The sequence below is a fragment of the Polypterus senegalus genome, chromosome 1 (genome assembly GCF_016835505.1).
Source record: "Polypterus senegalus isolate Bchr_013 chromosome 1, ASM1683550v1, whole genome shotgun sequence".
Lineage (NCBI taxonomy): Eukaryota > Metazoa > Chordata > Cladistia > Polypteriformes > Polypteridae > Polypterus > Polypterus senegalus.
Window position 1 is genome coordinate 27772514 of NC_053154.1, and position 24698 is coordinate 27797211.

Consider the following 24698-nt stretch of genomic DNA (forward strand, 5'->3'; position numbering starts at 1 on the left):
TGTTACATTGAGGCAGACAGCTGTGTAAAAACAAGGCCAGTACGGGGTACTGACTCAAGTGATTTTTAGAAAGGCAAAAATTTAGGTTCCAGATCACAGTAGTCTGATACTAACCATGCAGCAATTGATCCCTGGTCTGTGGAGTTTTCCAGGATTTGGCTCTCTGTGCCCACCTATTAAAGTTCCTCTAGTGCCTTCTCTTCAGTTGTTACAGAAGAGGCACCCATAATTGCCTGGTTACTGGTTTGCATGAAAGAGTTTAACTTCAGTATATTGCAGGAGGCAATAAAAACCAAATGTCTGGTTCCGCATTCTAGCAAGTTCTTGGTTGTATAAACCTTTTATGCCTAACCTTTAGAGTTGTTTGGCTGCAGTCTTACACTTTACAGGGCATTTACAGTGTGTTATACACATGAATGGAGTTAGCCAGTCCTGGGGTTATTCAGCTTTATGTGAGCTGTAAGTGCCAAATGAATTATTGAATGTATGTTATGATGGGACCTCTGTAAACCACCTTTGCCCAAAAATAATGCCAAACCATCCTTTATCAAAATGGTGTTTATATAAAATATGAAGAGTTGCACTGTGTGAGAACTTAAAACAGCAAAATAAACTACAAGAAAGAAGCCCTGAATATAACTAAAGACTTTGAACCCTGTCATCAAGGTGAGGTAAGCCTATCCACTAACTTGCCCTCTAACAAGTACTGTGCCACAATCACAAAAACCAAACCCCTTACCTCCTTTTGCATACACTCTGGGTGTTCAGGCTCTCTCCCAGAGAAACCAACCATCAGACTCCATACTTGGGCTTTCTGGTCGGGTGAAACTAATATTCTCTTGAGGAGATGTTTACAGGGCTATCATGGGAAGCACCTTCTGGCTCAAGAACGCCAGCTGCAATTAATCATCACAGAAGATCATGTGGCCTGACCTAAGAGCACACTCTTGTATTCCTAGTTCTGTTTGTTCCTGAGCCATTTCTAGTCACTTCATGCCTGGGGAGCAACTATTTATGGGGAACTTGAACTGAAGGATCAAATCACCCTATAGCAGATTTTTTTTGTATTGCTATGTGCCTGGATCAACTTATTTGAGGTTAAATCTGTCCTTTAAGAGGCTTTTGACCCATTTTATTTAAATTCCTCCCTTTCAAAACTGGAGGCGTATCATTTCCTTGCAGCTGCCTACTGTCGCCATTCTTTGGAACTGTTGCCCCTGCATTGTACAAATGCATACAAAAATGGTGTTAAGAATGGTCCATATAATACTTATCATTAAAGTGAAATTTACATGTTAATGCAAGACATTTTTAAATGTCAGATTTTACAATGCAACCAATTGTACTTCACAATAAAATACAATCATGTATACTCATGTCTCTTTAAAATGGACAGATGAAGTGACATAATGCCTATGTCAATGTTAAATTTTACGGATCTAGGTGTTTGTGAGCGTGTGCCCTTTGTTTTCATCATCATTCAGCATTGTCCTCTGGAAAGGCAAATAAGCTGTCGGCTAACTCGTTTTCTTTTGGCGTTTGCTTCTATATGTGCATACTATTAGTGAAACACGACATTTAAATTATGTCTCAAACACTATTGAATGAATTGGTCCCATGACTAAACAGTTGACTAAAAGTCATTATTAAACAATTCCTATAGTAGTTTTAAGTGGGTGGTGGTTGAATCATTTTTTGAAAGATGCGAGTACAAGAACTGAACCAAAAACAATAGGCCTATAGCTGGTAACAAGACAAATATGATGCAATTTGCTTGAAAGACACGGGTCTATAGTTTTGGAACCTATCTTTGTATTTAGGTTCAAGGGTTTAGGGTGGATGCGTCTACCTCTCGTTCTGAGTTTTCTTTCTGTGCTAGGATGGAATCCTCCCAGGAGCTTTGCAGTGTTTAAAACAAGACATAATTTTCCAACTTTGAACAGAACTATGCTTAATTCAAGGTAGAGTCTGACATAAATCATTTTAATTGCCATTTACAGTTACTCCAGTATAGTTTTCTCTCCAAACCCAACCCCCTTCAAATGATGGTTAGAATAACTGAAAGCTGTTGAAAGCAGTCATTAAACTATTTTGGATTTGTTGGTAAAGTCCAATTGGCAGATGACTCTCGCTGATAGAAAACATGCAGTATGACAAGATGGATTGCATCAACATCACGATAGAAAACATGCAGTATGACAAGATGGATTGCATCAACATCACGTTAAATAGTGTCTTAAAGATGGATGTTTCCCTAGTGCCTAAATTTGAACAGCCATGATCAGTAACATGGGCAAAAGTGTGACTTAAATGAGTTGATAGCAACTATTAGTTCATCAGCATTGAATATATAAATGGTGTAACGAGAACAGCCTATTCATTCCAACAAGCTTGTTGTTTAAAACTTGTTTGTCTTTGGATCTTTGCATTTACATTTGAGCAAAATCTGTCTTTAAATTTCTAACCATGTCACTGTGGTGGTGTTGCAGAATTTATTTTAAAGTAACAGCTGGGAACTACTTTACTAGTTTAAGGTTTCTTTATTTAGTCATGTTTACACAAGAAAACATGAAATTTGCCTTCTCAGTTGCATCTAATAACAGAATGAGATAAAACAGACAAATAGAAACAAGAAATGTTAAGGTAAAGCAGTTAGATAATAGATAATACATATTTACACACAGTTACAGGATATTTATCAAAACCTTAATCATTATCTCTGATATTTCTTATTGAAAAGACGTATTTATTTTAAAAATAAAACTTCAATCATGTTCTGTTTTAATCATTTTCTTTTAACTTGACGTTATCAACTTCTCCTCATAGCTTATACCTCTTAGTCCCAGAATCTTTTGCTGTCCTCTAGACTTTGTGTAGTGTCACTATGTATTTTTTTGTAATAGGGAAACAAAAACTCCCCAGTAATCCATATGAAGGCCTACTGTAATATTGGCATCATTTCTTTCAACTTAGACTACACTCTTAGTGATATATAACCTAACGCCCAAATAGCTTTCTTAATTGCTTCTGTATACTGATTTGTGTAAATAGTGGTAAGTGCAAGTGAATCATAGGTCTTTCTGAGAAGATTTACTTTAAAGTATCACACCATCATGTATTCAATTCTTAACATTATTACTTAGGTGTAATACTAAGTTCTCTTACATTAAATTTAATCTGCCCAAGCCGGTACGCTATCAAAGTCCCTCTTGTCACAATTTAGTGGATTACAGCTTATATTCTTTTGCAGATTGTCTTTTAAAACGAGCTGTGACCTCAACACTGATCATTGAGGGAGACCACTTTCTTTTAAAAAAGGTCCCCTAACTGTAAACCTTTGCTTCCTGTGTTTGAGCCAGTTTTGTACCCACCTACAGACTGCCCTTAATTCCCACTTTGTTTGGTCACTAACCTTCTGTGTCATACTTTATCTAAAGTCTTCTGAAAATCAAGATAAATAATATAGGCAATTCTCTGATTTTATTCTTTTGTTGCTTCCTCATAGTTTCAGTATATTCGTGAAACACAACCTTCTTTGTCTGAACTTTGAATAATTGCATTCATTGTTCTTTTGTATTTGGACTCTCGCATGAGACATAGTTTAAGCTCTGAAGATGAAGTTTTTAACTATATTTAACATCGTATACTGACCTCGCTAATAAGCCAAGAGAGGAGTTTCACGTGTGAAGTGTCAGTTACAGTCTTGTCTAGGTATATTCTGGCTAAGAGCTCGGTACCACTCAATGCCTTGCAATTTTTGAAGGATAGCCATAATTAAACCTTTACCGGTATTATTGGAGAAAACCTTGCATCAATTACTAACAAAAAATGTGGGGTTTATAGCCCAGTGTCATTAGCTTGCTTCCCTTAACGAAAGCAGCCTTGATTTTAACTTCTCCATAGCAGAACTTCTGTTCCTAGGATGAGGCCCACAACAGAAGACTAGCACAACTCTTACTCTTAGGGGTAATGTAGTGCTGGACATTACCAGCCAGCACCTACAGTGCATCTGGAAAGTATTCACAGCGTATCACTTTTTCCACATTTTGTTATGTTACAGCCTTATTCCAAAATGGATTAAATTCATTTTTTCCCTCAGAATTCTACACACAACACCTCATAATGACAACTTGAAAAAAGTTTACTTGAGATTTTTGCAGATTTATTAAAAATAAAAAAATTGGGAAACCACATGTACATAGTATTCACAGCCTTTGCAATGAAGCTCAAAATTGAGCTCCGGTGCATCCTGTTTCCCCTGATCACCCTTGAGATGTTTCTGCAGCTTCATTGGAGTCCACTTGTGGTCAATTCAGTTGATTGGACATGATTTGGAAAGGCACACACCTGTCATATAAAGTCCCACAGTTGACAGTTCATGTCAGAGCACAAACCAAGCATGAAGTCAAAGGAATTGTCTGTAGACCTCCGAGACAGGATTGTCACGAGGCACAAATCTGAGGAAGGTTACAGAAAAATTTCTGTTGCTTTGAAGGTCCCAATGAGCACAGTGGCCTCCTCCATCCGTAAGTGGAAGATGTTAGAAACCACCAGGACCCTTCCTAGAGCTGGCCAGCCATCTAAACTGAGCAGGAGAGAAGGGCCTTAGTCAGGGAGGTGAGCAAGAATCCAATGGTCACTCTGTCAGAGGTCCTCTGTGGAGAGAGGAGAACCTTCCAGAAGGACAACCATCTCTGCAGCAATCCACCAATTAGGCCTGTATGGTAGAGTGGCCAGACGGAAGCCACTCCTTAGTAAAAGTCACATGGCAGCCCACTTGGCGTTTGCCAAAAGGCACCTGAAGAACTTTCGGACCATGAGAAACAAAATTATCTGGTCTGATGAGACAAAGCTTGAACTCTTTGGAGTGAATGCCAGGCTTCACGTTTGGAGGAAACCAGGCACCATTCATCACCAGGCCAATACCATCCCTACAGTAAAGCATGGTGGTGGCAGCATCATGCTGTGGGGATGTTTTTCAGCGACAGGAACTGGGAGACTAGTCAGATAAAGGGAAAGATGACCGCAGCAATATACAGAGACATCCTGGATGAAAACCTGCTCCAGAGCGCTCTTGACATCAGACTGGGGTGACGTTCAGTGGCCCAGACTTGAATCCGATTGAACATCTCTGGAGAGATCCTTAAATGGTTGTGCACCGACGCTTCCCATCCAACCTGATTGAGCTTGAATGGGCAAAACTGGCTAAGAATAGGTTGTGCCAAGCTTGTGGCATCATTTTCAAAAAGACTTGAGGCTGTGATTGCTACCATAGGTGCATTGACAAAGTATCCAGCAAAGGCTGTGAATACTTAAGTACATGTGATTTCTCAATTTTATTTTAAATTTGCAAAAATCTCAAACTTTTTTCACGTTATGGGGTGTTGTGTGTAGAATTCTGAGGACAAAAATGAATTTAATCCATTTTGGAATAAGGCTGTAACATAACAAAATGTGGAAAAAGTGATGCTCTGTGAATATTTTCCGGATGCACTGTATAACTGTTTTGCTTGGGTGCTGCATTGTGGCCAACCTTGCTAAAGACAATGAGTGAACAACTGCACAATACCATGTGACCAGACCAAAAGAGACCTGAATAAAGAAACGCAAAAAGCGAGCTGCTTCCTTCCAACTATGCTGGTGAAAATCTGTTTTTGGTTCCTGAAGTGTGAAGACTTGAGAACAAGGCATCGCCTCCCTTTGTGGAAATGACAGGAACAAGAATATCTCATTTTGTATATTTTTGGTTCTGAGAGCAATATTGCTTGTGACCTATTAGCAAAGGTTAAGGCACCAAACACATTTTTGTTATCCTACTTTAGTTGAAAGTAATGACTAGTGATTGACAGGTAGACATTTCTCCATGTATACTTTAATAAAAGAAGTTATGGGTGAGTGCCAAAATTCCTTTGATTTAAAAGCTCATAGCTGCCAATACAGTTTATGGTGCCAGAGGCTCTGTGAAGAAACTTGTAACTAAAGAATGAAAAGCTTTTTTTTAAGTCTACTATTAGACTACAAATCTGACTTAAGCATTTATAAGCCAGCACTGAATGAGTATTGGACAGTTCTTTAGACAAAAATTGTGAAGAAGAAAAATTGTTTGAAATTTTGCCTGCTTATAAGACAAAGGGACGGAGAAAACCAGACGGACCGGTTTGCTTTGTGTTAGGTTTATTATACTGCGTCTGTGCATGTCTATATATCAATTTTTTGTTATCCTTCAGTTATGAATAAACTTTTTATCACAGCGAGCCTGTTTGAGTTATTTATTCAAGAACAGTTGTCCTCATGTCTGTACTACAAAAAAAACTTGCATAATTCTGGCGTTCCAGATTAGACATAAGAGGGATATATCTCGCATGGTTGGACACTCAACATGAAGATAAGATGCAGACACCAAGACCACTGGTTATGGGTGTAGGGTTTCAAACCTGTAATGTCAAGTAGCCAGTTTCAAAGACGGATGCAACTTTCAATGAGTGCTTTGACTGTGAGGATGCAGAGGGTAGCACTGAATCAGTATGTTTGGATGTGGAGAATTAAAACTGACGTTTGAGATTCAACAGGGCTCTGAAGTCCTGTGTACAAATCTTACAACAAAGGTGCTGTATGTTAACCCCAACATAAGTTGCATTTTCTCCCCTCACATAAACCCTGAATTAACTGTTTAGAAAGAAATAGTCTTGGCAGCTGCCATTTCTGTTTTGCAAATTACACAAAGCAGGATTTCTTGCTGCTCTTTGTTCATTTAATTCTTTGTTTTCATTTTTAAACTGCCTTGTTTTTTTACACCATATGTCTCATTTAGCCGTAATTAAACATGACATCACCTTTTTTTTTTTTTTGCTATTTTATTATTATAAATTAATAATTTGTTATCAGTTTTTGCTTTTGGTTTCAATTCCCAATGTAGCCATTACAAAATGCAAAGTGCCTCAATCAACTTTACAAATAAAGGTTCATTTTTATACCAAGACGCAATCAAATGGAACTAAATCTAGCAAGATTGGGGTAAAGTTAACCTTTTAATAAATGAGTAGAATAGAAGTTGGGAAGAAACCACACTTCTAAAATAAAAGTATTAAATACCCCTACCTATCCATAAGTACTGGGATCAAAACACTTTCCTGTTTTTACCATGGTTTTCAACTTTTACTGAAATTCCTATGTGTTTGACTATAGTAAAGGACAGTAGGGGGGAAAAACATTTGAAAACCATGTAAAATATTGACCGATTAGTTTACAACCATATTGTCAATGGGATTTTTTTAAGGCCACTTAAAGACTTAGCCCTACTAATACCTTTGTGAATGTCCCTATTGAAAATCAATATAGGTCATCGTACAGAATTTCAGTTGGTAGATCCCTGTCTCTTAATGCCCTCTTATGTTTCAGTTGTACATTTTAGTTAAGAAGCACTTGCAAGGGCAGCTCTGAATGATTAATGGCATGTTCTATGGTAATGCAAGCATTGTAAAGACCTAATAAAGATGGGTTTACTCCAATAGTAAGTTATGTCTGCCATTTGTTTACTTCCTTTCTTGTGCTCAATATTGTAAGTGAACTTTTCCTGAAGCAGATTTCCAGTTTCATTACTCCTGCTTGCTAACTGTGTTAATCTTAATTGTTTGATGCCAGTATTTATAATTAAATATTCTGGTGATTGCTATGCATTTTCTGAATAATTTACACAAAATAAAAGTACTATATCGTTACAGTGCTCTTCATGCACAGACGATGCAGACTAATTATAAGCACCTTCCTTGATCTTCAGCTTTTTATCTTAATGGAGCTATATCTGCTATTCTTATGAAAGCTGAATGAAAATACATAACTACTTAAGTGGTTAATTTGGGTTGTTGGGAGGTGGATATGGTGAGAAAACCTTTTTCAATGAACTCTAAATAAAATGCCCAGTGTGCAGCAGGAGTGCAGTACTAGCAAAACTCTTAAAAGGAGGATATCCTCGACAAACTTGCATCAAGTGTAGAAGATTATGCAGATTCCTAATAGGGCAAAACTTGAGACTTGTGCACCTGCTTTGTAATAGTATACTAGTATTGATATTCATCTTTGGTTTGGCTTCAGTCGGGCTATATCGTAGCTGGTTCGGTTGTTTTATTTTGACACAATAAATGATCCAAGAAATTTTACAACAAAATGGTTGGAAAGGCATCAAGTTGTCTTGTTTTGGATGCAGGTCAGTTTATAGTATGATTAAACGTTCGGTGGCGTTTTGTCTGGCCCCAGTATAGTTTGGATGTGTGTTGTTCAGTTACTATTAGAAAGTATGGGCCTGAGCTGCCTGAAAAGCTTACATGCTGTAAGCCAATAAAAGGTATCATTTTGCTTGAGTTCTTATTAGAAAGTATTGAAGATTTCAGTACTGTGGGTGGTGGTTGTTGTGTGTGTTTGTTGTTGTTTTTTTAATTCTTTTAATGAGGAGAATAGCTTTTTTCCCTAAATACCATGAATATTGTGTAGATGGTTAAAGAATTTACTCCCAAACCATTTTCACTATGCGTTACCTAACTTGAATATATATTGTGTATTGACACTTGTTTCACTCTGAGACTGTTTTGGGAAATTAAACTTTAAATGTAGTGATTCTTATGTTTCTTTACTGTTTTTAAATTTAATTTGCTGTAATGCTTTGTATTATATATTTAAAAGGTATATGCTGGAAAAGCAAGTTCTTGGTACAATTTGATGGCACCAGTTTTTATCCTTACAGATGTATAATTGTAAAATGGGATTTCCCCTATACTAAAGTTTGTCTGCTTATATTAAGGGTTAGTTTGTTAAAGTACACACTGTAAATGCAATGCATGACCTCTTTGAATTATTTTATGTACATTAACTCTATTCAAAAAGAAATGCATGTTTGTTTCTAATGTTTAAATAATTTGATTTTCTTTAGTAATGTTTTAGCTATCTTATTTTTTGCAAATAATTAAAACTTTTTTCCCTTCAGTTAATCAGTCTTTGTACTTAATTCTGTGTGTTTTTTATTTAGGTGCCAAAAACAATTACATTTAGGAAAAAGTTACTATGTCTTAGTTAATGGAAAAATTCTGATTGCCACAGTGTTATTTTTGTGCTAAATTCATTGTTTTGTTATTTATATTTATTAATCAGTAACATGTTCACGTTATTGAAAATATATCAGCCCCATTTGCATATTTTTTAAATTTTATTTTTATACTTGGTGTTCCAAAAAATGTTTCCATGTTTGAGAAAATTTGGCAAATGGTTTTTTTCTAGCTTGATTTTTGCTCTAATTTGTCACTTTTAGGAGTTTGCACTTTTACATGTGTGACCTTTTTAGTGTAGAGAAATTAAAAAATAAAATCCTGAGGTTTATCTTCTGTATTACCTCAGTGATGCTGTGCAAGTGTGGACTTCTGGAAAGTAGCTGCTGGGATCTGTAATCCAGCAGACTGAGGAAAGCCCTATCCATTACTTATCGCAAACGTCTGAGACCGAAGCTCATCTTCCTCATTATCTCCCATATACAACACTGAGAAGACCAAAGATAAAATGGAGTGAGTGAAATTTCAGTGCTTGTTTAAGCATTCCATTCAACAAATTGTTTACTGTCATATTCATATGCATATACATAAAGGTTTAATTTAAGCAGAGCAATGTGAGCTATGTTCTAGATCAAAAATTTTTAACATGCTAACTTTGTAGGTATCTGAGTCTATGATGTATGCTGACCAGCAATACTATTTTTCTTTTGCATAATGAATAGTGGTTAAAAGTAAAACCTTGTGATTTTAAAACTTATTATTAATTAAAAGTTTTAAGCTGTTTTGAATGTAGGAATTTGTCAAATGGTAACAGGTAGCCATGATTTATAAAATACAGACCCTTAAAAGAACTTATTTTTTATGGTACCAATTCTTCAGAATCGAGCAGTCTTAATAGAAAATAGAAAAGGTGTTGATGTCTTCCAGGTTTTTCTGACAGTGAAATTTGATTCTCCCTGTGAAGTTTTAGTGAAGTGGATATCAACATTTTGTGATAACGTAGGCTACCAAAACCCAGGGAGCACGCAGCCTCTAACTGCCAAGTGGTGAACACACCAGCAACATTTTTCAGACAGTACAGTTTGCCAGAGGGTTCCCATCAATATTTGTTTTTTCTTGTTAATTTTAAATGTTGATTTCAAAGGTGATGTCTGCAATTTATTTGATGATTCACCATCGTCCTTCTGCTGCATTTCCTTTGGAAAATGTGTGGATGAAATAAAGCTGATGTGTGTTGTTTTCTTTATACTGTTTTAAGCTTTTACCAGTCTGATTAAAAGTGACTGGCCAACTGTGCATGGTTGGAATTCACCTGTAATCTAGATACTTAGATGTTTGTTTTTTCCACTGCCTCCAGGAAGCTAAACAAAACCCAGTGTAACTTGAAAAGGGAAGAATCATTTTCTTTTCTCAAATGACTTAAACACTGCAATAATTAAGTTGCTGCATGTGAAAATATTATATATAATTGAAGAATTTTTTTCAAATGGCATTCAATTTGCATAACCCTAGTAACAATAATTAATGTTGTGTAAATAGGTTAACTAAATATTGTGACTGTTTCAAATTAGAGAAGTCCAAAAGATTCCCTTTGAAATATGTTTAAGCTTTACTGTTTCGCATTGAGGGATACTCAACAAATATAGTGTCAGCATACTTAACATACTATATGTAATAAATTGTAGTAAATAGCTCACATTGAATAAATCCTGAAGTCATTTTATCTAAAAATGGCAGTAGATGTTTATCATCTTCCATAGTTAATAAGTTCATTTGTTAAATTCCAGCCTCATAACATATTGCATTTTTCTCCAGTACTCTAAATGTGTGTGTGTGTGTGTGGTTTTTTTTTTTTGTTTGTTTTGTTTTTGTTTTTTTTTCCGTTGTTGAAGAAATGCATGCTAATATTTTCACTAACAGCTTATTCCCTTCCAGCCACCCCAGTTGCTGTCTTCAAGTTTCTTTTGACATAAGGTCTAAAATGGTTCACAGAGCACTATGTTGGGATTTTCATTTAATGAGATGAGAGATGTGCATTAAAGGTATCTGGAAATCCCTTTTTCAGTTCAATATTTTAAACATACAAAATCCAGCTCTTTTGCTTTGACTTGCTTTTTGTATTCAGTCATTTTCTAAACTGTCAAGTTCGGAATCACAGTGAGCCAGTGTCTCTCTCAGAAGCTCACAAAAGAAGCTTAGAATCGTCACTATATGTGATTTTTCTGCTTCTGGTAGTATACTACTAGTCAAAGGTTTTCGAACACCATGAATAACCTAAATTTTGTGAAAATGTAAGCAGAAAGCTACCAGAAGTTTAAATTTAAAGTTTAGGTTAGAAAAAGTGAAAAAAAAAATCTGAATTTTACAAATGGGCCTTCTTCAGGGAGCTCCTGTTAGGTTACAACCTACAAATGTGCTGCAACAATTAAAGTAAATTAAGACTTGCAAGTTGAAGCAAATAGTTTGCAGGTGCAACTTCTATTGATTATTTAAATCCTCTGCCTGTCATAAAATAGAGTTGGACAGACTGTGTAACTGCACCCTCTGAAGTATTACTTGGACAATATTTCAGGAATAATGGAAATAATATGGCTATTGACAAATGAAATGGGATAGAGGATTATTACCCATTGAAGAGTACAACAACAACATTTATTTATATAGCACATTTTCCTACTAACAGTAGCTCAAAGTGCTTTACATAATGAAGAATAGAAAAATAAAAGACACAGTAAGAAAAATAAAATAAGTCAACATTAATTAACATAGAATAAGAGTAAGGTCCGATGGCCAGGGTGGACAGAAAAAACTCCAGACGGCTGAAGAAAAAAATAAAATCTGTAGGGATTCCAGACCATTAGACTGCCCAGTCCCCTCTGGGCATTCTACCTAACATAAATGAAACAGTCCCCTTTGGATTTAGGGTTCTCACGGAAGGAAAGTAGGCCTTTTATTTAGAGAAACACAATGGAAAGGCAATTGGAAACTGGAAGAAACTCTGATAGGAAGTGACCTGGCAGACCCAAAGTCACAAGAGAAGTTTCTGTAGGTCACCAGCTTGTGTGATAGCGTCCTCACTGCAAAACAGCTACAAGTACAGCTTAGCAGCGGTTTGAAAAAAGCAAGCTTCAGTCTCTACTGTGAAGAGAAAATCTTGCGAGCATGGGAGTGTGGGTCATGTAAAGGATTTGTTCCTGTCCTGCTGCCGCACTGGCTTACCTCCCCCAAACTAGATAAATGGCATAGGACAGGGGTTGGCAACCTGTGGCTCTGAAGCCACAAGTGGCATTCACATTTTTATGTCTTAACATATAATTTGATAATACAGAACTGAACAATGTTGTAATATTAGTCACCTTTGCGCCGTTACACGTCCGAGTGTTTTAAAACTGAGTTGCAAAACTCTATGGGTGTTCTGACATGTCTAATTTGCAAGGAAATGTTATTCAATAACTAAAAAATCAAATTTTGAACGTCGCTTTTTAACAAAGTGTGACGCGTTTGCAAAAAAAAAAAAAACATTTGGAGAAGAAAGAAAAAAGCGGTGACAGAGTTGAAGCAAAATAGGCAACAATCAAGTTTCACTGTTTCTCATTAGATTGCAAAGCATAGAAATCCTTTCCTTTATTTTCTTTTATTGTTGTGTTAAAATAAAATGCTTTTTAAATTTGTCCGAACATCTCTAATCTGACTTTAAAAATAAAAATATGAAAAATTTAAATACACTCATCTATTCGCAAAATACTGTTCATGACAGAGTGCTTAAGATGTGTAAGAATGTGATGGATCTGCAGATTAATGACATAAAATCGACATATGTATTGTCTTTGGCATGTGACGAGTCATGACATGAAGGAAATTGCACAAATTAGCCTTCGGCATGTTTTCAGTAAAGGTCTCTATGAAGAATTGCTGGCTTTGATACATCTTGAAGGACAAACTCAAGGTGAAGATATCTCTGCATCAATTTTGGAATTTACAACTGCAGAAAGTAGACAAGAGTACAAAGAGATAAGGCACAAGGTGAAGGCTAAAGAACAGGTATGATGTGTTGTATGAGAGGCTAGACACTAAGGAGGGAGAAAAGGACCTGTACCGATTGGCTGGACAGAGGGACCGGGCTGGCAAAGATGTGCAGCAGGTTAGGGTAATAAAGGATAAAGATGGAAACGTACTCACAAGTGAGAAGAGTGTGTTGAGCAGATGGAATTAGTACTTTGAAAGGCTGATGAATGACGAGAAAGAGGGAAGATTGGATGAATTGGAGATAATGAATCAGGTTGTGTATCGGATTAGCAAGGAGTAAGTAAGGATAGCTATGAAAAGGATGAAGAATAGAAAAGCCGTTGGTCCAGATGACATAGCCGTGGAAGCATGGAAGTGTTTAGGAGAGATGGCAGTGGAGTTTTTAACCAGATTGTTTACTGGAATCTTGGAAAGTGAGAGGATGCCTGAAGAGTGGAGAAGTGTACTGGTACCAATTTTTAAGAATAAGAGTGATGTGCAGAGCTGTAGTAACTACAGGGGGATAAAATTGATGAGCCACAGCATGAAATTATGGGAAAGAGTAGTGGAAGCTAGTTTACGAAGGGAGGTGATGATTACTGAGCAGCAGTATGGTTTCATGCCAAGAAAGAGCACCAAAGGTGCAATGTTTGCTCTGAGGGTGTTGATGGAGTAGTATAGAGAAGCCCAGAAGGAGCTGCATTGTGTCTTTGTGGACCTGGAGAAAGCATATGACAGGGTGCCTTGAGAGGAGTTGTGGTATTATATGAAGAAGTCAGGAGTGGCAGAGTATTTAAGAGTTGTACAGGATTTGTACGAGGATAGTGTGAAAGTGGTGCGAACTGATGAACTGATGGATAGGATTAGAAATGAGTACATTAGAGGGTCAGCTCATGATGGACAGTTGGGAGACAAAGTCATAGAGGTGAGATTATGTTGGTTTGGACATGTGCAGAGGAGAGATGCTGGGTATATTGGGTGATAGAGCTGCCAGGGAAGAGGAAGAAAGGAAGGCCTATGAGAAGGATTATGGATGTGGTAACATAACACGATGCAGAAGTCGGGATGTTATGGAAGAAGATGATCTGCTTTGACAACCCCTAACCGGAGCAGCCAGAAGAAGAATAAGAAGGGAAATTGACATCAATAAATTGGTCTATCGCTACAGTAGGAGCACACACTGATTGGTAAAATTAAGGGATTTATTACCCTCTTTAAACAAACTACTTTTGTTTGCAGAAGACTTGAAAAGTGGAAATCTGTTTCAATTCGAAACTTTTAAAAATCCATCTGGAAACTACAGGAAGTGTCATTGATAGTAAGTTCTTTTTAGTAACTATTACAAAAATGCATGATTCATCTACTGGTCGCTTCAAAGATTTCAGAGATGAAAAGTCCGCTCTTTTGTTCTTGGCAAAACAACTTTTGGCAAATGCCAATCGAAAAATTTTTTTGCCGTTTCCAGCAGTTGAGAGAGCTCAGTTTGAACTACAATGAACAGACTTGAAAAGCAAAGATTTGTGGACTTCAAAATTTACATCTTTACAAGTGGAAGTAGAAAACCTGGGAAAAAAAGGTGACTTTAGCCATGAATTACAAATGGATAGAATTTTCCAACAGTTGAAAGGAGGACCAACTAATTTTCAGAACGTGGAACAGCCTTCCAGACAACTATTGTCAACTTAAAATAGCAGTGTTTGGAATTTTGATTTTTCGGTCCACTTATTCTTGTGAGCAGATGTTTTCCAACATTAATGGTAGTAAAGGCAAGCTAAGAAGTCATCTTAATGATGAAAGCTTGGAATCATGTTTAAAATTGAAGACTTCCAACTACTCACCGAACATGAAACAACTCTGTGGAAATGCATGTCAGAAGTCTCATTAAATTGTTTTTCTTTATTTCCTAGTACTTGACATTTTAGTTTTAAATGCATATATATCCATATCGCATCTAAAAAAAATTGTATCTCAAACCATATCTACCCATTGCGTCTCTTTGTAAATGTTGGGTCAAACATTTAGGATAAAGTGGCTCTTTCCTTTAAAAAGGTTGCTGACCCCTGGCATAGGAACACGAATGAGTGCATCAGTGAAGTGTTTTAAATCCCTCTGAAACCAAATAATAAGTTCTCCAAATCTTACTTGTTTGTATGCTTTTCAGAGAAATCCCACTCCAATCCTAGCAACAGCAATAAATGATTAACATAGAAGTTATTTGTTGGTTATTTTTAAGTGTATTTTCCCAACTTTGTTTTATAATGGATTTTTTTTTTAAAATCTAAATAGCTTTTGCTATCATTTTTTGACGTATGCATGTCTATCTAATAATCATGTTCTTCAGGTCTAGTTTACATCAATGTACAATTGCACAATTTTATACAATACAAAGATTAGTATTCTGTAGGATTACAATAAAACATTGTTTTTTGTTTAATTACATGACCCATTTTAGCACAATAGAACATACAGTTTTTAAAAAAAGTTTGAGTTCTTACTAATGTCCACAAATCACTGTTTGATCACAGCTGAACTCCCAAATACTTCTTGACCCTAACACCAAACCCCCAAAACAAAGGTTGTAAATGCGGTAAACTGAATTCCCATGGTAACTTTGGACATGCAGTGTATAGTCCCATCTGCCCATCCATGTAAAATATTTTAATGTTAAAACTATGAAACACTTAAAATGATACATTTTTTGGATGCAAGTGAAACACCTAATGATGTAGGTTTTTGTTCAACAGTGTGCTCTTTGTTTTGTATGTTTCCTGTTGCTGACATTTTTTAAAAATGATACAGTTTGGTTTGAAGTGAGCTCTTGTTCACTTGAACTTTTGTAACTTGCTTTAAGACTGTCAGGACTAGGGTTGTCATGATACCAAAATTTAAAACTTTGATACAATAACTCAAAGGTATTGAAATTCAATACAGTTTTGATGCCCAATATGGTATATAATGTAACTTAATAAAAATGTATTTAAATAAATTGCAATTCTGTATGCATTCTAATTTTACATTGTTAAAACAAATAGATATTTCATTCATTATATCTAAATACTTAAAAGTAGTGCAACCTTTTGTAAAAGGGGAAAAGTAAAGTTGCATAAGCAGTACACAGTAAGCAATTCTATACTTGGTTGACGGCTAGTTTTTCCACCTGTATGAGGAAACTACAACAAAGCAGAGCTGTCAATTAAAAAAACAAAATCAAATCACGGTCATTGCTGTGCTGAGCAGTACGTTTTTGTGATACAGCTCAAAGGAAAATGCACCAGACTGCTTCATTCACACGGAGCCCATCCAACAAGTCCAACCAACTGTCACTTTAGTTATGACTCCCCCCAACTTAATTTCTACTGTAAGACACAGTATGTTGGCACACAGAGTAGCAGTTCCACTGCTCATGCAGTTTAGCACTGAACAGTTTATAGTGCCTTACATATATAGTAAATGTGATAGATATAATTAAAATTCACTTAATGAAAGAAACTATAGTAACATGCTATGACAGCACGTGTCATGTCAGTGACTTCAAGAAAGAAGGGAGAGACAGAGCCCTAGTGAATGAACAGTGCCGAATAAAACTGGCCCATCCATCCATCCATTTTCTAACCCGCTGAATCCGAATACAGGGTCACGGGGGTCTGCTGGCCCACGTGATAGTAATGGCAGACCTCTGTCTTAATGCACTAATGTTTATCTGACTACAAAAATGTTTTAAGCTTTACATCCCTAATTCAAACACAACAGGTTACAAGCTTATTATGATTAATGCTTTCATAATTAAGAAATGGGATACGACTCAATTTTCTTTATTGACTCGTGTTTTGGTCCTTCAAGTATTAAGTTAAATAGGTTGTATCAACTCTTTTTGTTAGTATTTTGTGGTAGTAAATCTTGCATTCAGACTTGCATGTATTTTTCAGACACCACCCTGGCTTGCCACTTTGTTAGTTGCGTGTGGCGGTCAAGGCACAGACTCTGTTGAAGTTGCCAACTTAATAAAACCTGTGATTTGGTCAAAAGGAGTCTGCAAATGTAGACAAACCCATCAGTAGCTTATGTCAAAAGCGAACTGGAATTGCAGTCATAAAGGTAAACTGTAGAATTGATACCATGAAAAATGAGTTTTGAAACAATTTTAAAAGAGCCACAATCTATACCTACAGTATAGATATTTTAATACTTTTTGACAACCCTAGTCAGGATGTCTTAGCACATGTGATGTCCTGTTTTAAGATGAGAATGGTATAATGTACAATATCAAATAACATGTCTGATTATTTATACCAGAATGACTTTATTTAAATGCCACATTTTGACATTGTGCTTGGTTTTTCCATGAAAGCCTCTGAATGTGTGCTTAAAGTAAGGTCTGCAATAAATACTATTTGGTTTTAGTCCTAAATTTAATGATGAAAATGGTATTTTAGGCTTCCTTTGTCATCTTTGTTAAATAAGTGTTCTCTGTGTAAATCCCTAGTCTTTTAGTACGTTTCATAATGTTTTCAGCATAGCATGGAAAATAATGAAAAGATCTGCTTAATGATGCAGACTTCATTAATAGTAGCTATGTGAACTTTAATTAAAGATTTTTTGCGGATACACTGATTTGGCAATGCAGCCCTTTAAATTCATGCGAAGTCATGAATGTACATATTTATTATTATTAATAGCCTTAGAAAAGCCTGTGTGTGTGTGTGTGTGTGTGTGTGTGTTTGTTTGTTTGTTTCTTCTTGCTGTAGTTTTCCTTAACCAAAGTAATATTCAGCACTGAGAGTATTTGTATTAATATCAATGTTTATACCCACTAATTTTTGTTTTTTTTTCCCCTCCCTTCCCCTTTGCTTCTGCAAGTTCCCTAATGGCAAGTAACGTGACCAACAAGAATGATCCACGCTCCTTGAATTCTCGTGTGTTTATTGGTAACCTCAACACACTTCTTGTAACAAAGGCAGATGTAGAGGCTATCTTCAGCAAGTATGGAAAAATTGTAGGTTGTTCAGTACACAAGGGTTTTGCCTTTGTCCAGTTTCAAAATGAGAGGACGGCACGCAATGCTGTGGCTGGAGAGGATGGACGTGTAGTAGTTGGACAAGTTCTTGGTGGGTATTAATCTTGGTGCCTATCCTGTAGAGAGATCAAATTAAAAGTTGCTTTCATGTTTACAGAAATGTGTGCTTCTGCATGGCAAGATGTTTTTCTTAACCTGTATCCAAAAGCTGAGACGTGAATTCAGTTTTTAAGCTATGGTATTCATTGTTTTTGAGAAGCTAGTCTAATAAGTGTAGTATATTAAAAATTTGAGTAATAAATATAATCTTTGTTTGGAAGTAATTTCTAGCTGTACTGAATCCTTTAGTTCTCCTTTTGGGTGTCACTGTTATTAACTCATTAATATCATGAACATTGTTTTTGTGTCTTAATTAAAGACACAAATAAAGAATAATCTCTATGTTTCAGACATCAATCTGGCAGGTGAGCCTAAACCACATAGATCGAAGACTGGCAAGCGTTCTGCGGGAGACATGTACAGGTAAGGTTAGATAAAAATTTGTGCTGGGACTGTACAGTAATCCCTCCTTGATAGCGGGGGTTGCGTTCCAGACCCCCCCGCGATAGGTGAAAATCTGCGAAGTGTAAACCATATGTTTGTATGGTTATTTTTATATATTTTAAGCACTTATAAACTCTCCCACACTGTTTATAAATATTCCCCGCACAGTTATACAGCATAATCCCTTTGTATTCTCTTAGATATTAGGTAAGATTCATTGAAATTATGTATATAAACACACTGTTTATATACAGTAAAACCTAAATATTATTTTAAAGATATCAAGTGTCTCCGATATCACATATGTTACAGCCATTACGATAGACAGGCTACCAGCAATAAATACGTACAATGCAAGAAAAGTAGTATACAGAAAATATGTGTACAGTGACACTAAACGTACGTACATGTACTAAGTACTGTAAGTAGAAAATTAATTATGGTTACTCGCCAACAATGACACGATGACTTGTCTGATAACAATGAGTTTAATTTTACTGCACAACAAAGGAGAGCGTTACAGCTCTACTAAAGGAGCCACTTCAGGCGATTTTGTAGCACTGCCGTTGTTCTTCTTCTGGCAGTCTTCAATCCAAATCCCTAAAGCAGATTCCATCCAGACTACTGCCTTATTACATCCATTTACAACTCGTTTTGCACCCTGGTTAAAAGGACACTGTAGCTGTAGATCTTATATTCCTTTCCTACTTTTTAAATAAAAAGAATCGTAGCCTCATTGATGCCGTAATGGCTTCCTACAGCGGTGTAGATTTTCCATTCCTTCAGCATATCCAAAACGTTTACCTTTTCGGCAATTGTTAACATCTTCCGTTGGAGCTTGGGCACGGCCCCTGAAGCAGCAGCAGGAGCAAATCATTTTGGAGCCATAATGAAGGGCTTGACTATGCAAAAAGATAAACACAAAAGAGCACAAAAGTTAACTCTTTACACAGCGAAACACGATGCTGAATGAGCGAGACGAGACTTCCTGGTTAACAATGCATTCAGCACACAGGAACTTAACTGCGTGCTTTGATTGGTTAGCTTCTCAGTCATCCACCAATAGCGTCCCTTGTATGAAATCAACTGGGCAAACCAACTGAGGAAGCATGTACAGGGAGTAAAAAGACACATTGTCCGCAGAACCCGCGAAGCAGCGAAAAATCAGCGTTATATATTTAGTTATGCTTACATATAAAATCTGCGATAGAGTGAAGCAGCGAAAGTCGAAGCACGATATAGCGATGGATTACTATATACAGTATATTAACAAAGTTTTTCTGTTTTGATATTGGTAAATGTATTGCAAATTTTCCAAATCTTTATTTGAATATGTAAAGAGGCAAACTTCTTAGAAAAACCAAAAGCAAATTTACTAGTTCTGTGCAAATTTAGAAGTCTTAAGTAGCAACAAATTAGGAGCCCAAATGCACTAATACTGTGGATGAGTACTTTATCATCCCCATTAACTTTATCAATGGGACCGTGCAGTTTGAGAAACGGTTAATTATATAGCTCAAGATTACATGGTATTGGTTAAACTTTTGTAATTTTACCAATAATAATTTATACAGGTGCCGGTCATAAAATTAGAATATCATGACAAAGTTGATTTATTTCAGTAATTACATCCAAAAAGTTAAACTTGTATATTAGATTCATTCATTACACACAGACTGATGTATTTCAAATGTTTATTTCTTTTAATTTTGATGATTATAACTGACAACTAATGAAAGTCCCAAATTCAGTATCTCGGAAAATTAGAATATCAATTAAGACCAATGCAAAAAAGGATTTTTAGAAATGTTGGCCAACTGAAAGGTATGAACATGAAAAGTATAAGCCTGTACAGCACTCAATATTTAGTTGGGGCTCCTTTGGCCTGGATTACTGCAGCAATGCAGCGTGGCATGGAGTCAATCAGTCTGTGGCACTGCTCAGGTGTTGCACTGATAGTGGCTTTCAGCTTTTCTGAATTGTTGGGTCTGGCATATTGCATCTTCCTCTTCACAATGCCCCATAGATTATCTATGGGGTTACGGTCAGGCGAGTTTGCTGGCCAATCAAGAACAGGGATACCATGGTCCTTAAACCAGGTACTGGTAGTTTTGGCACTTTGTGCAGGCGCCTGGTCCTGTTGGAAAATGAAATCTGCATCTCCATAAAGTTCGTCAGCAGCAGAAAGCATGAAGTGCTCTAAAACTTCCTGGTAGACGGCTGCGTTGACCTTGGACCTCAGAAAACACAATGGACCAACACCAGCAGATGACATGGCACCCCAAACCATCACTGACTGTGGAAACTTTACACTGGACCTCAAGCAACGTGGATTCTGTGCCTCTCCTCTCTTCCTTCAGACTCTGGGACCTTGATTTCCAAAGGAAATGCAAAATTTACTTTCATCAGAGAACATAACTTTGGACCACTCAGCAGCAGTCCAGTCCTTTTTGTCTTTAGCCCAGGTGAGACGCTTCTGACGCTGTCTCTTGTTCAAGATTGGCTTGACACAAGGAATGCGACAGCTGAAACCCGCGTCTTGCATACGTCTGTGTGTGGTGGTTCTTGAAGCACGGACTCCAGCTGTAGTCCACTCTTTGTGAATCTCTCTCGCAGTTTTGAATGGGTTTTGTTTCACAATCCTCTCCAGGGTGCGGTTATCCCTATTGTTTGTACACTTTTTTCTACCACATCTTGTCCTTCCCTTCGCCTCTCTATTAATGTGCTTGGATACAGAGCTCTGTGAACAGCCAGCCTCTTTAGCAATGACCTTTTGTGTCTTGCCCTCCTTGTGCAAGGTGTCAATGGTCGTCTTTTGGACAACTGTCAAATCAGCAGTCTTACCCATGATTGTGTAGTCTACAGAACTAGACTGGGAGACCATTTAAAGACTTTTGCAGGTGTTTTGAGTTAATTAGCTGATTAGAGTGTGGCACCAGGTGTCTTCATTATTGAACCTTTTCACAATAAAGTATTCTAATTTTCCAAGATACTGAATTTGGGACTTTCATTAGTTGTCAGTTATAATTATCAAAATTAAAAGAAATAAACATTTGAAATACATCAGTCTGTGTAATGAATGAATCTAATGTACAATTTTCACTTTTTGAATGGAATTACTGAAATAAATCAACTTTGTCATGATATACTAATTTTATGACTGGCACCTGTATTTCACTCTGAGCTGGCATATGCCACGTGTTATAGTTTGTAATATACAAGTCATTGTTAGGAAAATATCATGTTTACTCCATTCATTCCTGCAGCCTTGAGAGGATAAGATGGAAAAATGACATTATCATAGAAAAATAGTTTTAAGGTCAGCACCACACATTTCAATTTTATGTTTGGACCTATAATTACAGTGGAACCTTGGAACACATACAAATCGGGTTACGACCAAAAAGTTCGGCAAACTTTTGCATCTGTTCACGACCACACACTCGGGTCACAAACAAGCCAGTTTCCCTTCCGGTTTGGACGTGCTGATGATTTCCGCATGTGTTCAGTCTCTGCCTGTGCATTCGCTGTAAACTCTTTGTGCTCTTTCGTTTCCCTTCCGGTTCGTACTCACCGGTGATTTACGCACGTGTTCATTGGTTGTTTATGGTTAGTTTTTGTATAAATTACGGATTTTTCAAATGTTCATTTTTTTTCCCTGTGGTTAAAACTCATTTAAAAAAAAAAAATTGTTTACAGAAGAGCGGTTTGTAAGGCTGTAGCGTGAACTCCTTGCAATGTTAGTTTTCTCTGTTCAAGGTTTTCTCAGTGTTATTCAATGTTTTTACATTTAGTTTCCTATTACACTGTTCATTCTATGGTATAATTAACTATTTTTGTGCTTAAACATATTTAAAAATATATATATTTACATACAGTTCATACGGTCTGTAATAGATTAATTGTATTTACATACAATCACGAATTACAGTCGTGACCCGAGGTTCCACTGTATAAGAAATGTCCCCCCTTCTCATTTGGGTGCTTCCCCACCTCCTTTATTAGAGAGTTGTCCTGGGCCATCATATTTAAGAATTGTGAAACAGTAACTGTCACTGAGTAAAGTAGATTGTGGTCAGCATTGTTTGAAAAGTAAGGGAGCTTAGTTTTATTTGAAAATTGGGCATAGTTTATTTAGTTGTAATTACACATTTGAAGATCTTTTTAGTACATGTAAAAGTACAACTCTTCTTTATGTACCTTTTTAGTGCCTAAATCATTAATAATTTAAATCATTTTGTGTATGTCTTTTTTTTCCCCCCCCACTTAATAGTTCTTCCTATGATCTGGATTATGATTTCCAGCGAGACTACTATGATCGGTAAGCAGTTCCAAGATGTTTATAACTAAGCTTGTTTATTTTCTGTTCACATTACTTAAATGATTCATCTACTTATGTGAAAACTTGGGAAAAAACAAAACTCTAGATTTACAGTTTTAAAAATAAAGTTTAGATCTCTGGCTAATCTATTCCATTTATAGTTATTACAGAATTATCATACATCAATAATTGAATGATGTATAAATAAATCTTCAGTTTAAAAAAAAATGGATAGAGAGGATGCAGTGTTCTTTAAATGAAGTTTTCATTATTTAATTGGCTTTTTTTAGCTCAGAGGTCTAAAGACGTCTTTAAAATTCTAAAGATAAGCACTTTCTTTAAATAAAAAAATCTTGCTCGCACATGCACTTTACAGTTTAGTAAGTTTTCAAGCTTTTGCCCCCTGCCCTATAGCCTCCCATTTTAAAGTGACCATTGCAAGGAATTTATAATTTATAGAATGCACTTTTCTTTAGAGCATAATTTTGTGTGGTAAATGCAGATATACTATGTTTGTGAAGAAATAAGTTTGACTAGAAAAACAAACTTGTCTTTTAAAGGAAGATTCAGATTGCTGCTGTTATAAAAGGCTAAAATAAGATGTTAAGTACAGTCATGTGAAAACATTAGGACACCCTTTGAAAGCATGTGGTTTTTTGTAACATTTTTAATAAATGGTTATTTCATCTCCGTTTCAACAATACAGAGAGATTAAAGTAATCCAACTAAACAAAGAAAACTGAAGAAAAGTCTTTTCAAGATCTTCTGTAAATGTCATTCTACAAAAATGCCTATTCTAACCGAGGAAAAAGATAGGACACCCTCACATGTATTCCCTCTTAAATTGGCTCAGATCTCACACAGGTATATCACACCAGGTGCACATAATTAGTAGATCGTTACTCTGCATGTTGAATGAGGCTTGCCCTATTTAAACCTCAGACATTTAGTTTGGTGTGCTCCTGACTGTTGAAGTGAGAGTGAGCACCATGGTGAGAACAAAAGAGCTGTCAGAGGACTTCAGAAAAAAGATTGTAGCAGCCTATGAGTCTGGGAAGGGATTTAAAAAGATCTCAAAAGATTTTGAAATCAGCCATTCCACTGTCCGGAAGATAGTCTACAAGTGGAGGGCTTTCAAAACAACTGCCAACATGCCCAGGACTGGTCGCCCCAGCAAGTTCACCCCAAGAGCAGACCGCAAGATGCTAAAAGAGGTCTCCAAAAACCCTAAAGTGTCATCTCGAGAACTACAGCAGGCTCTGGCTACTGTTGATGTAGAAGTACATGCCTCTACAATCAGAAAGAGACTGTACAAGTTTAACTTGCATGGGAGGTGTGCAAGGAGGAAACCTTTGCTTTCCAAGAGAAACATCGAGGCCAGACTGACATTTGCCAGAGATAAAGTTGACAAAGACCAGGACTTCTGGAATAATGTTCTTTGGACAGATGAGTCCAAAATTGAATTATTTGGACACAACAGCAGAGGACATGTTTGGCGTAAACCAAACACAGCATTCCAAGAAAAGAACCTCATACCAACTGTGAAGCATGGAGGTGGAAGTGTCATGGTTTGGGGCTGCTTTGCTGCAGCAGGACCTGGTCAGCTCACCATCATAGAATCCACGATGAATTCTACTGTGTATCAGAAGGTGCTTGAAGAACATGTGAGACCATCAGTTAGAAAATTAAAGCTGAAGCGGAACTGGACCATGCAACATGACAATGACCCAAAACATACTAGTAAATCAACCAAAGATTGGCTGAAAAAGAAGAAATGGAG

At 36.6% G+C, this 24698-nt stretch overlaps 1 protein-coding gene across 2 annotated transcripts in view; it reads left to right on the forward strand.

The window, feature by feature from the left end:
* Positions 1-24698, forward strand: part of hnrnpc (heterogeneous nuclear ribonucleoprotein C) — a 46103-nt gene that overhangs the window by 13799 nt on the left and 7606 nt on the right. For both annotated transcript variants that reach the window (XM_039745180.1, XM_039745182.1), the window contains 4 exons: positions 9385-9548; positions 17898-18145; positions 18504-18576; positions 22871-22918. In XM_039745180.1, coding sequence (XP_039601114.1) covers positions 9544-9548; positions 17898-18145; positions 18504-18576; positions 22871-22918 — 374 coding nt within the window. In that variant the 5' untranslated portion in view covers positions 9385-9543. The remainder of the gene's footprint in view (positions 1-9384; positions 9549-17897; positions 18146-18503; positions 18577-22870; positions 22919-24698) is intronic.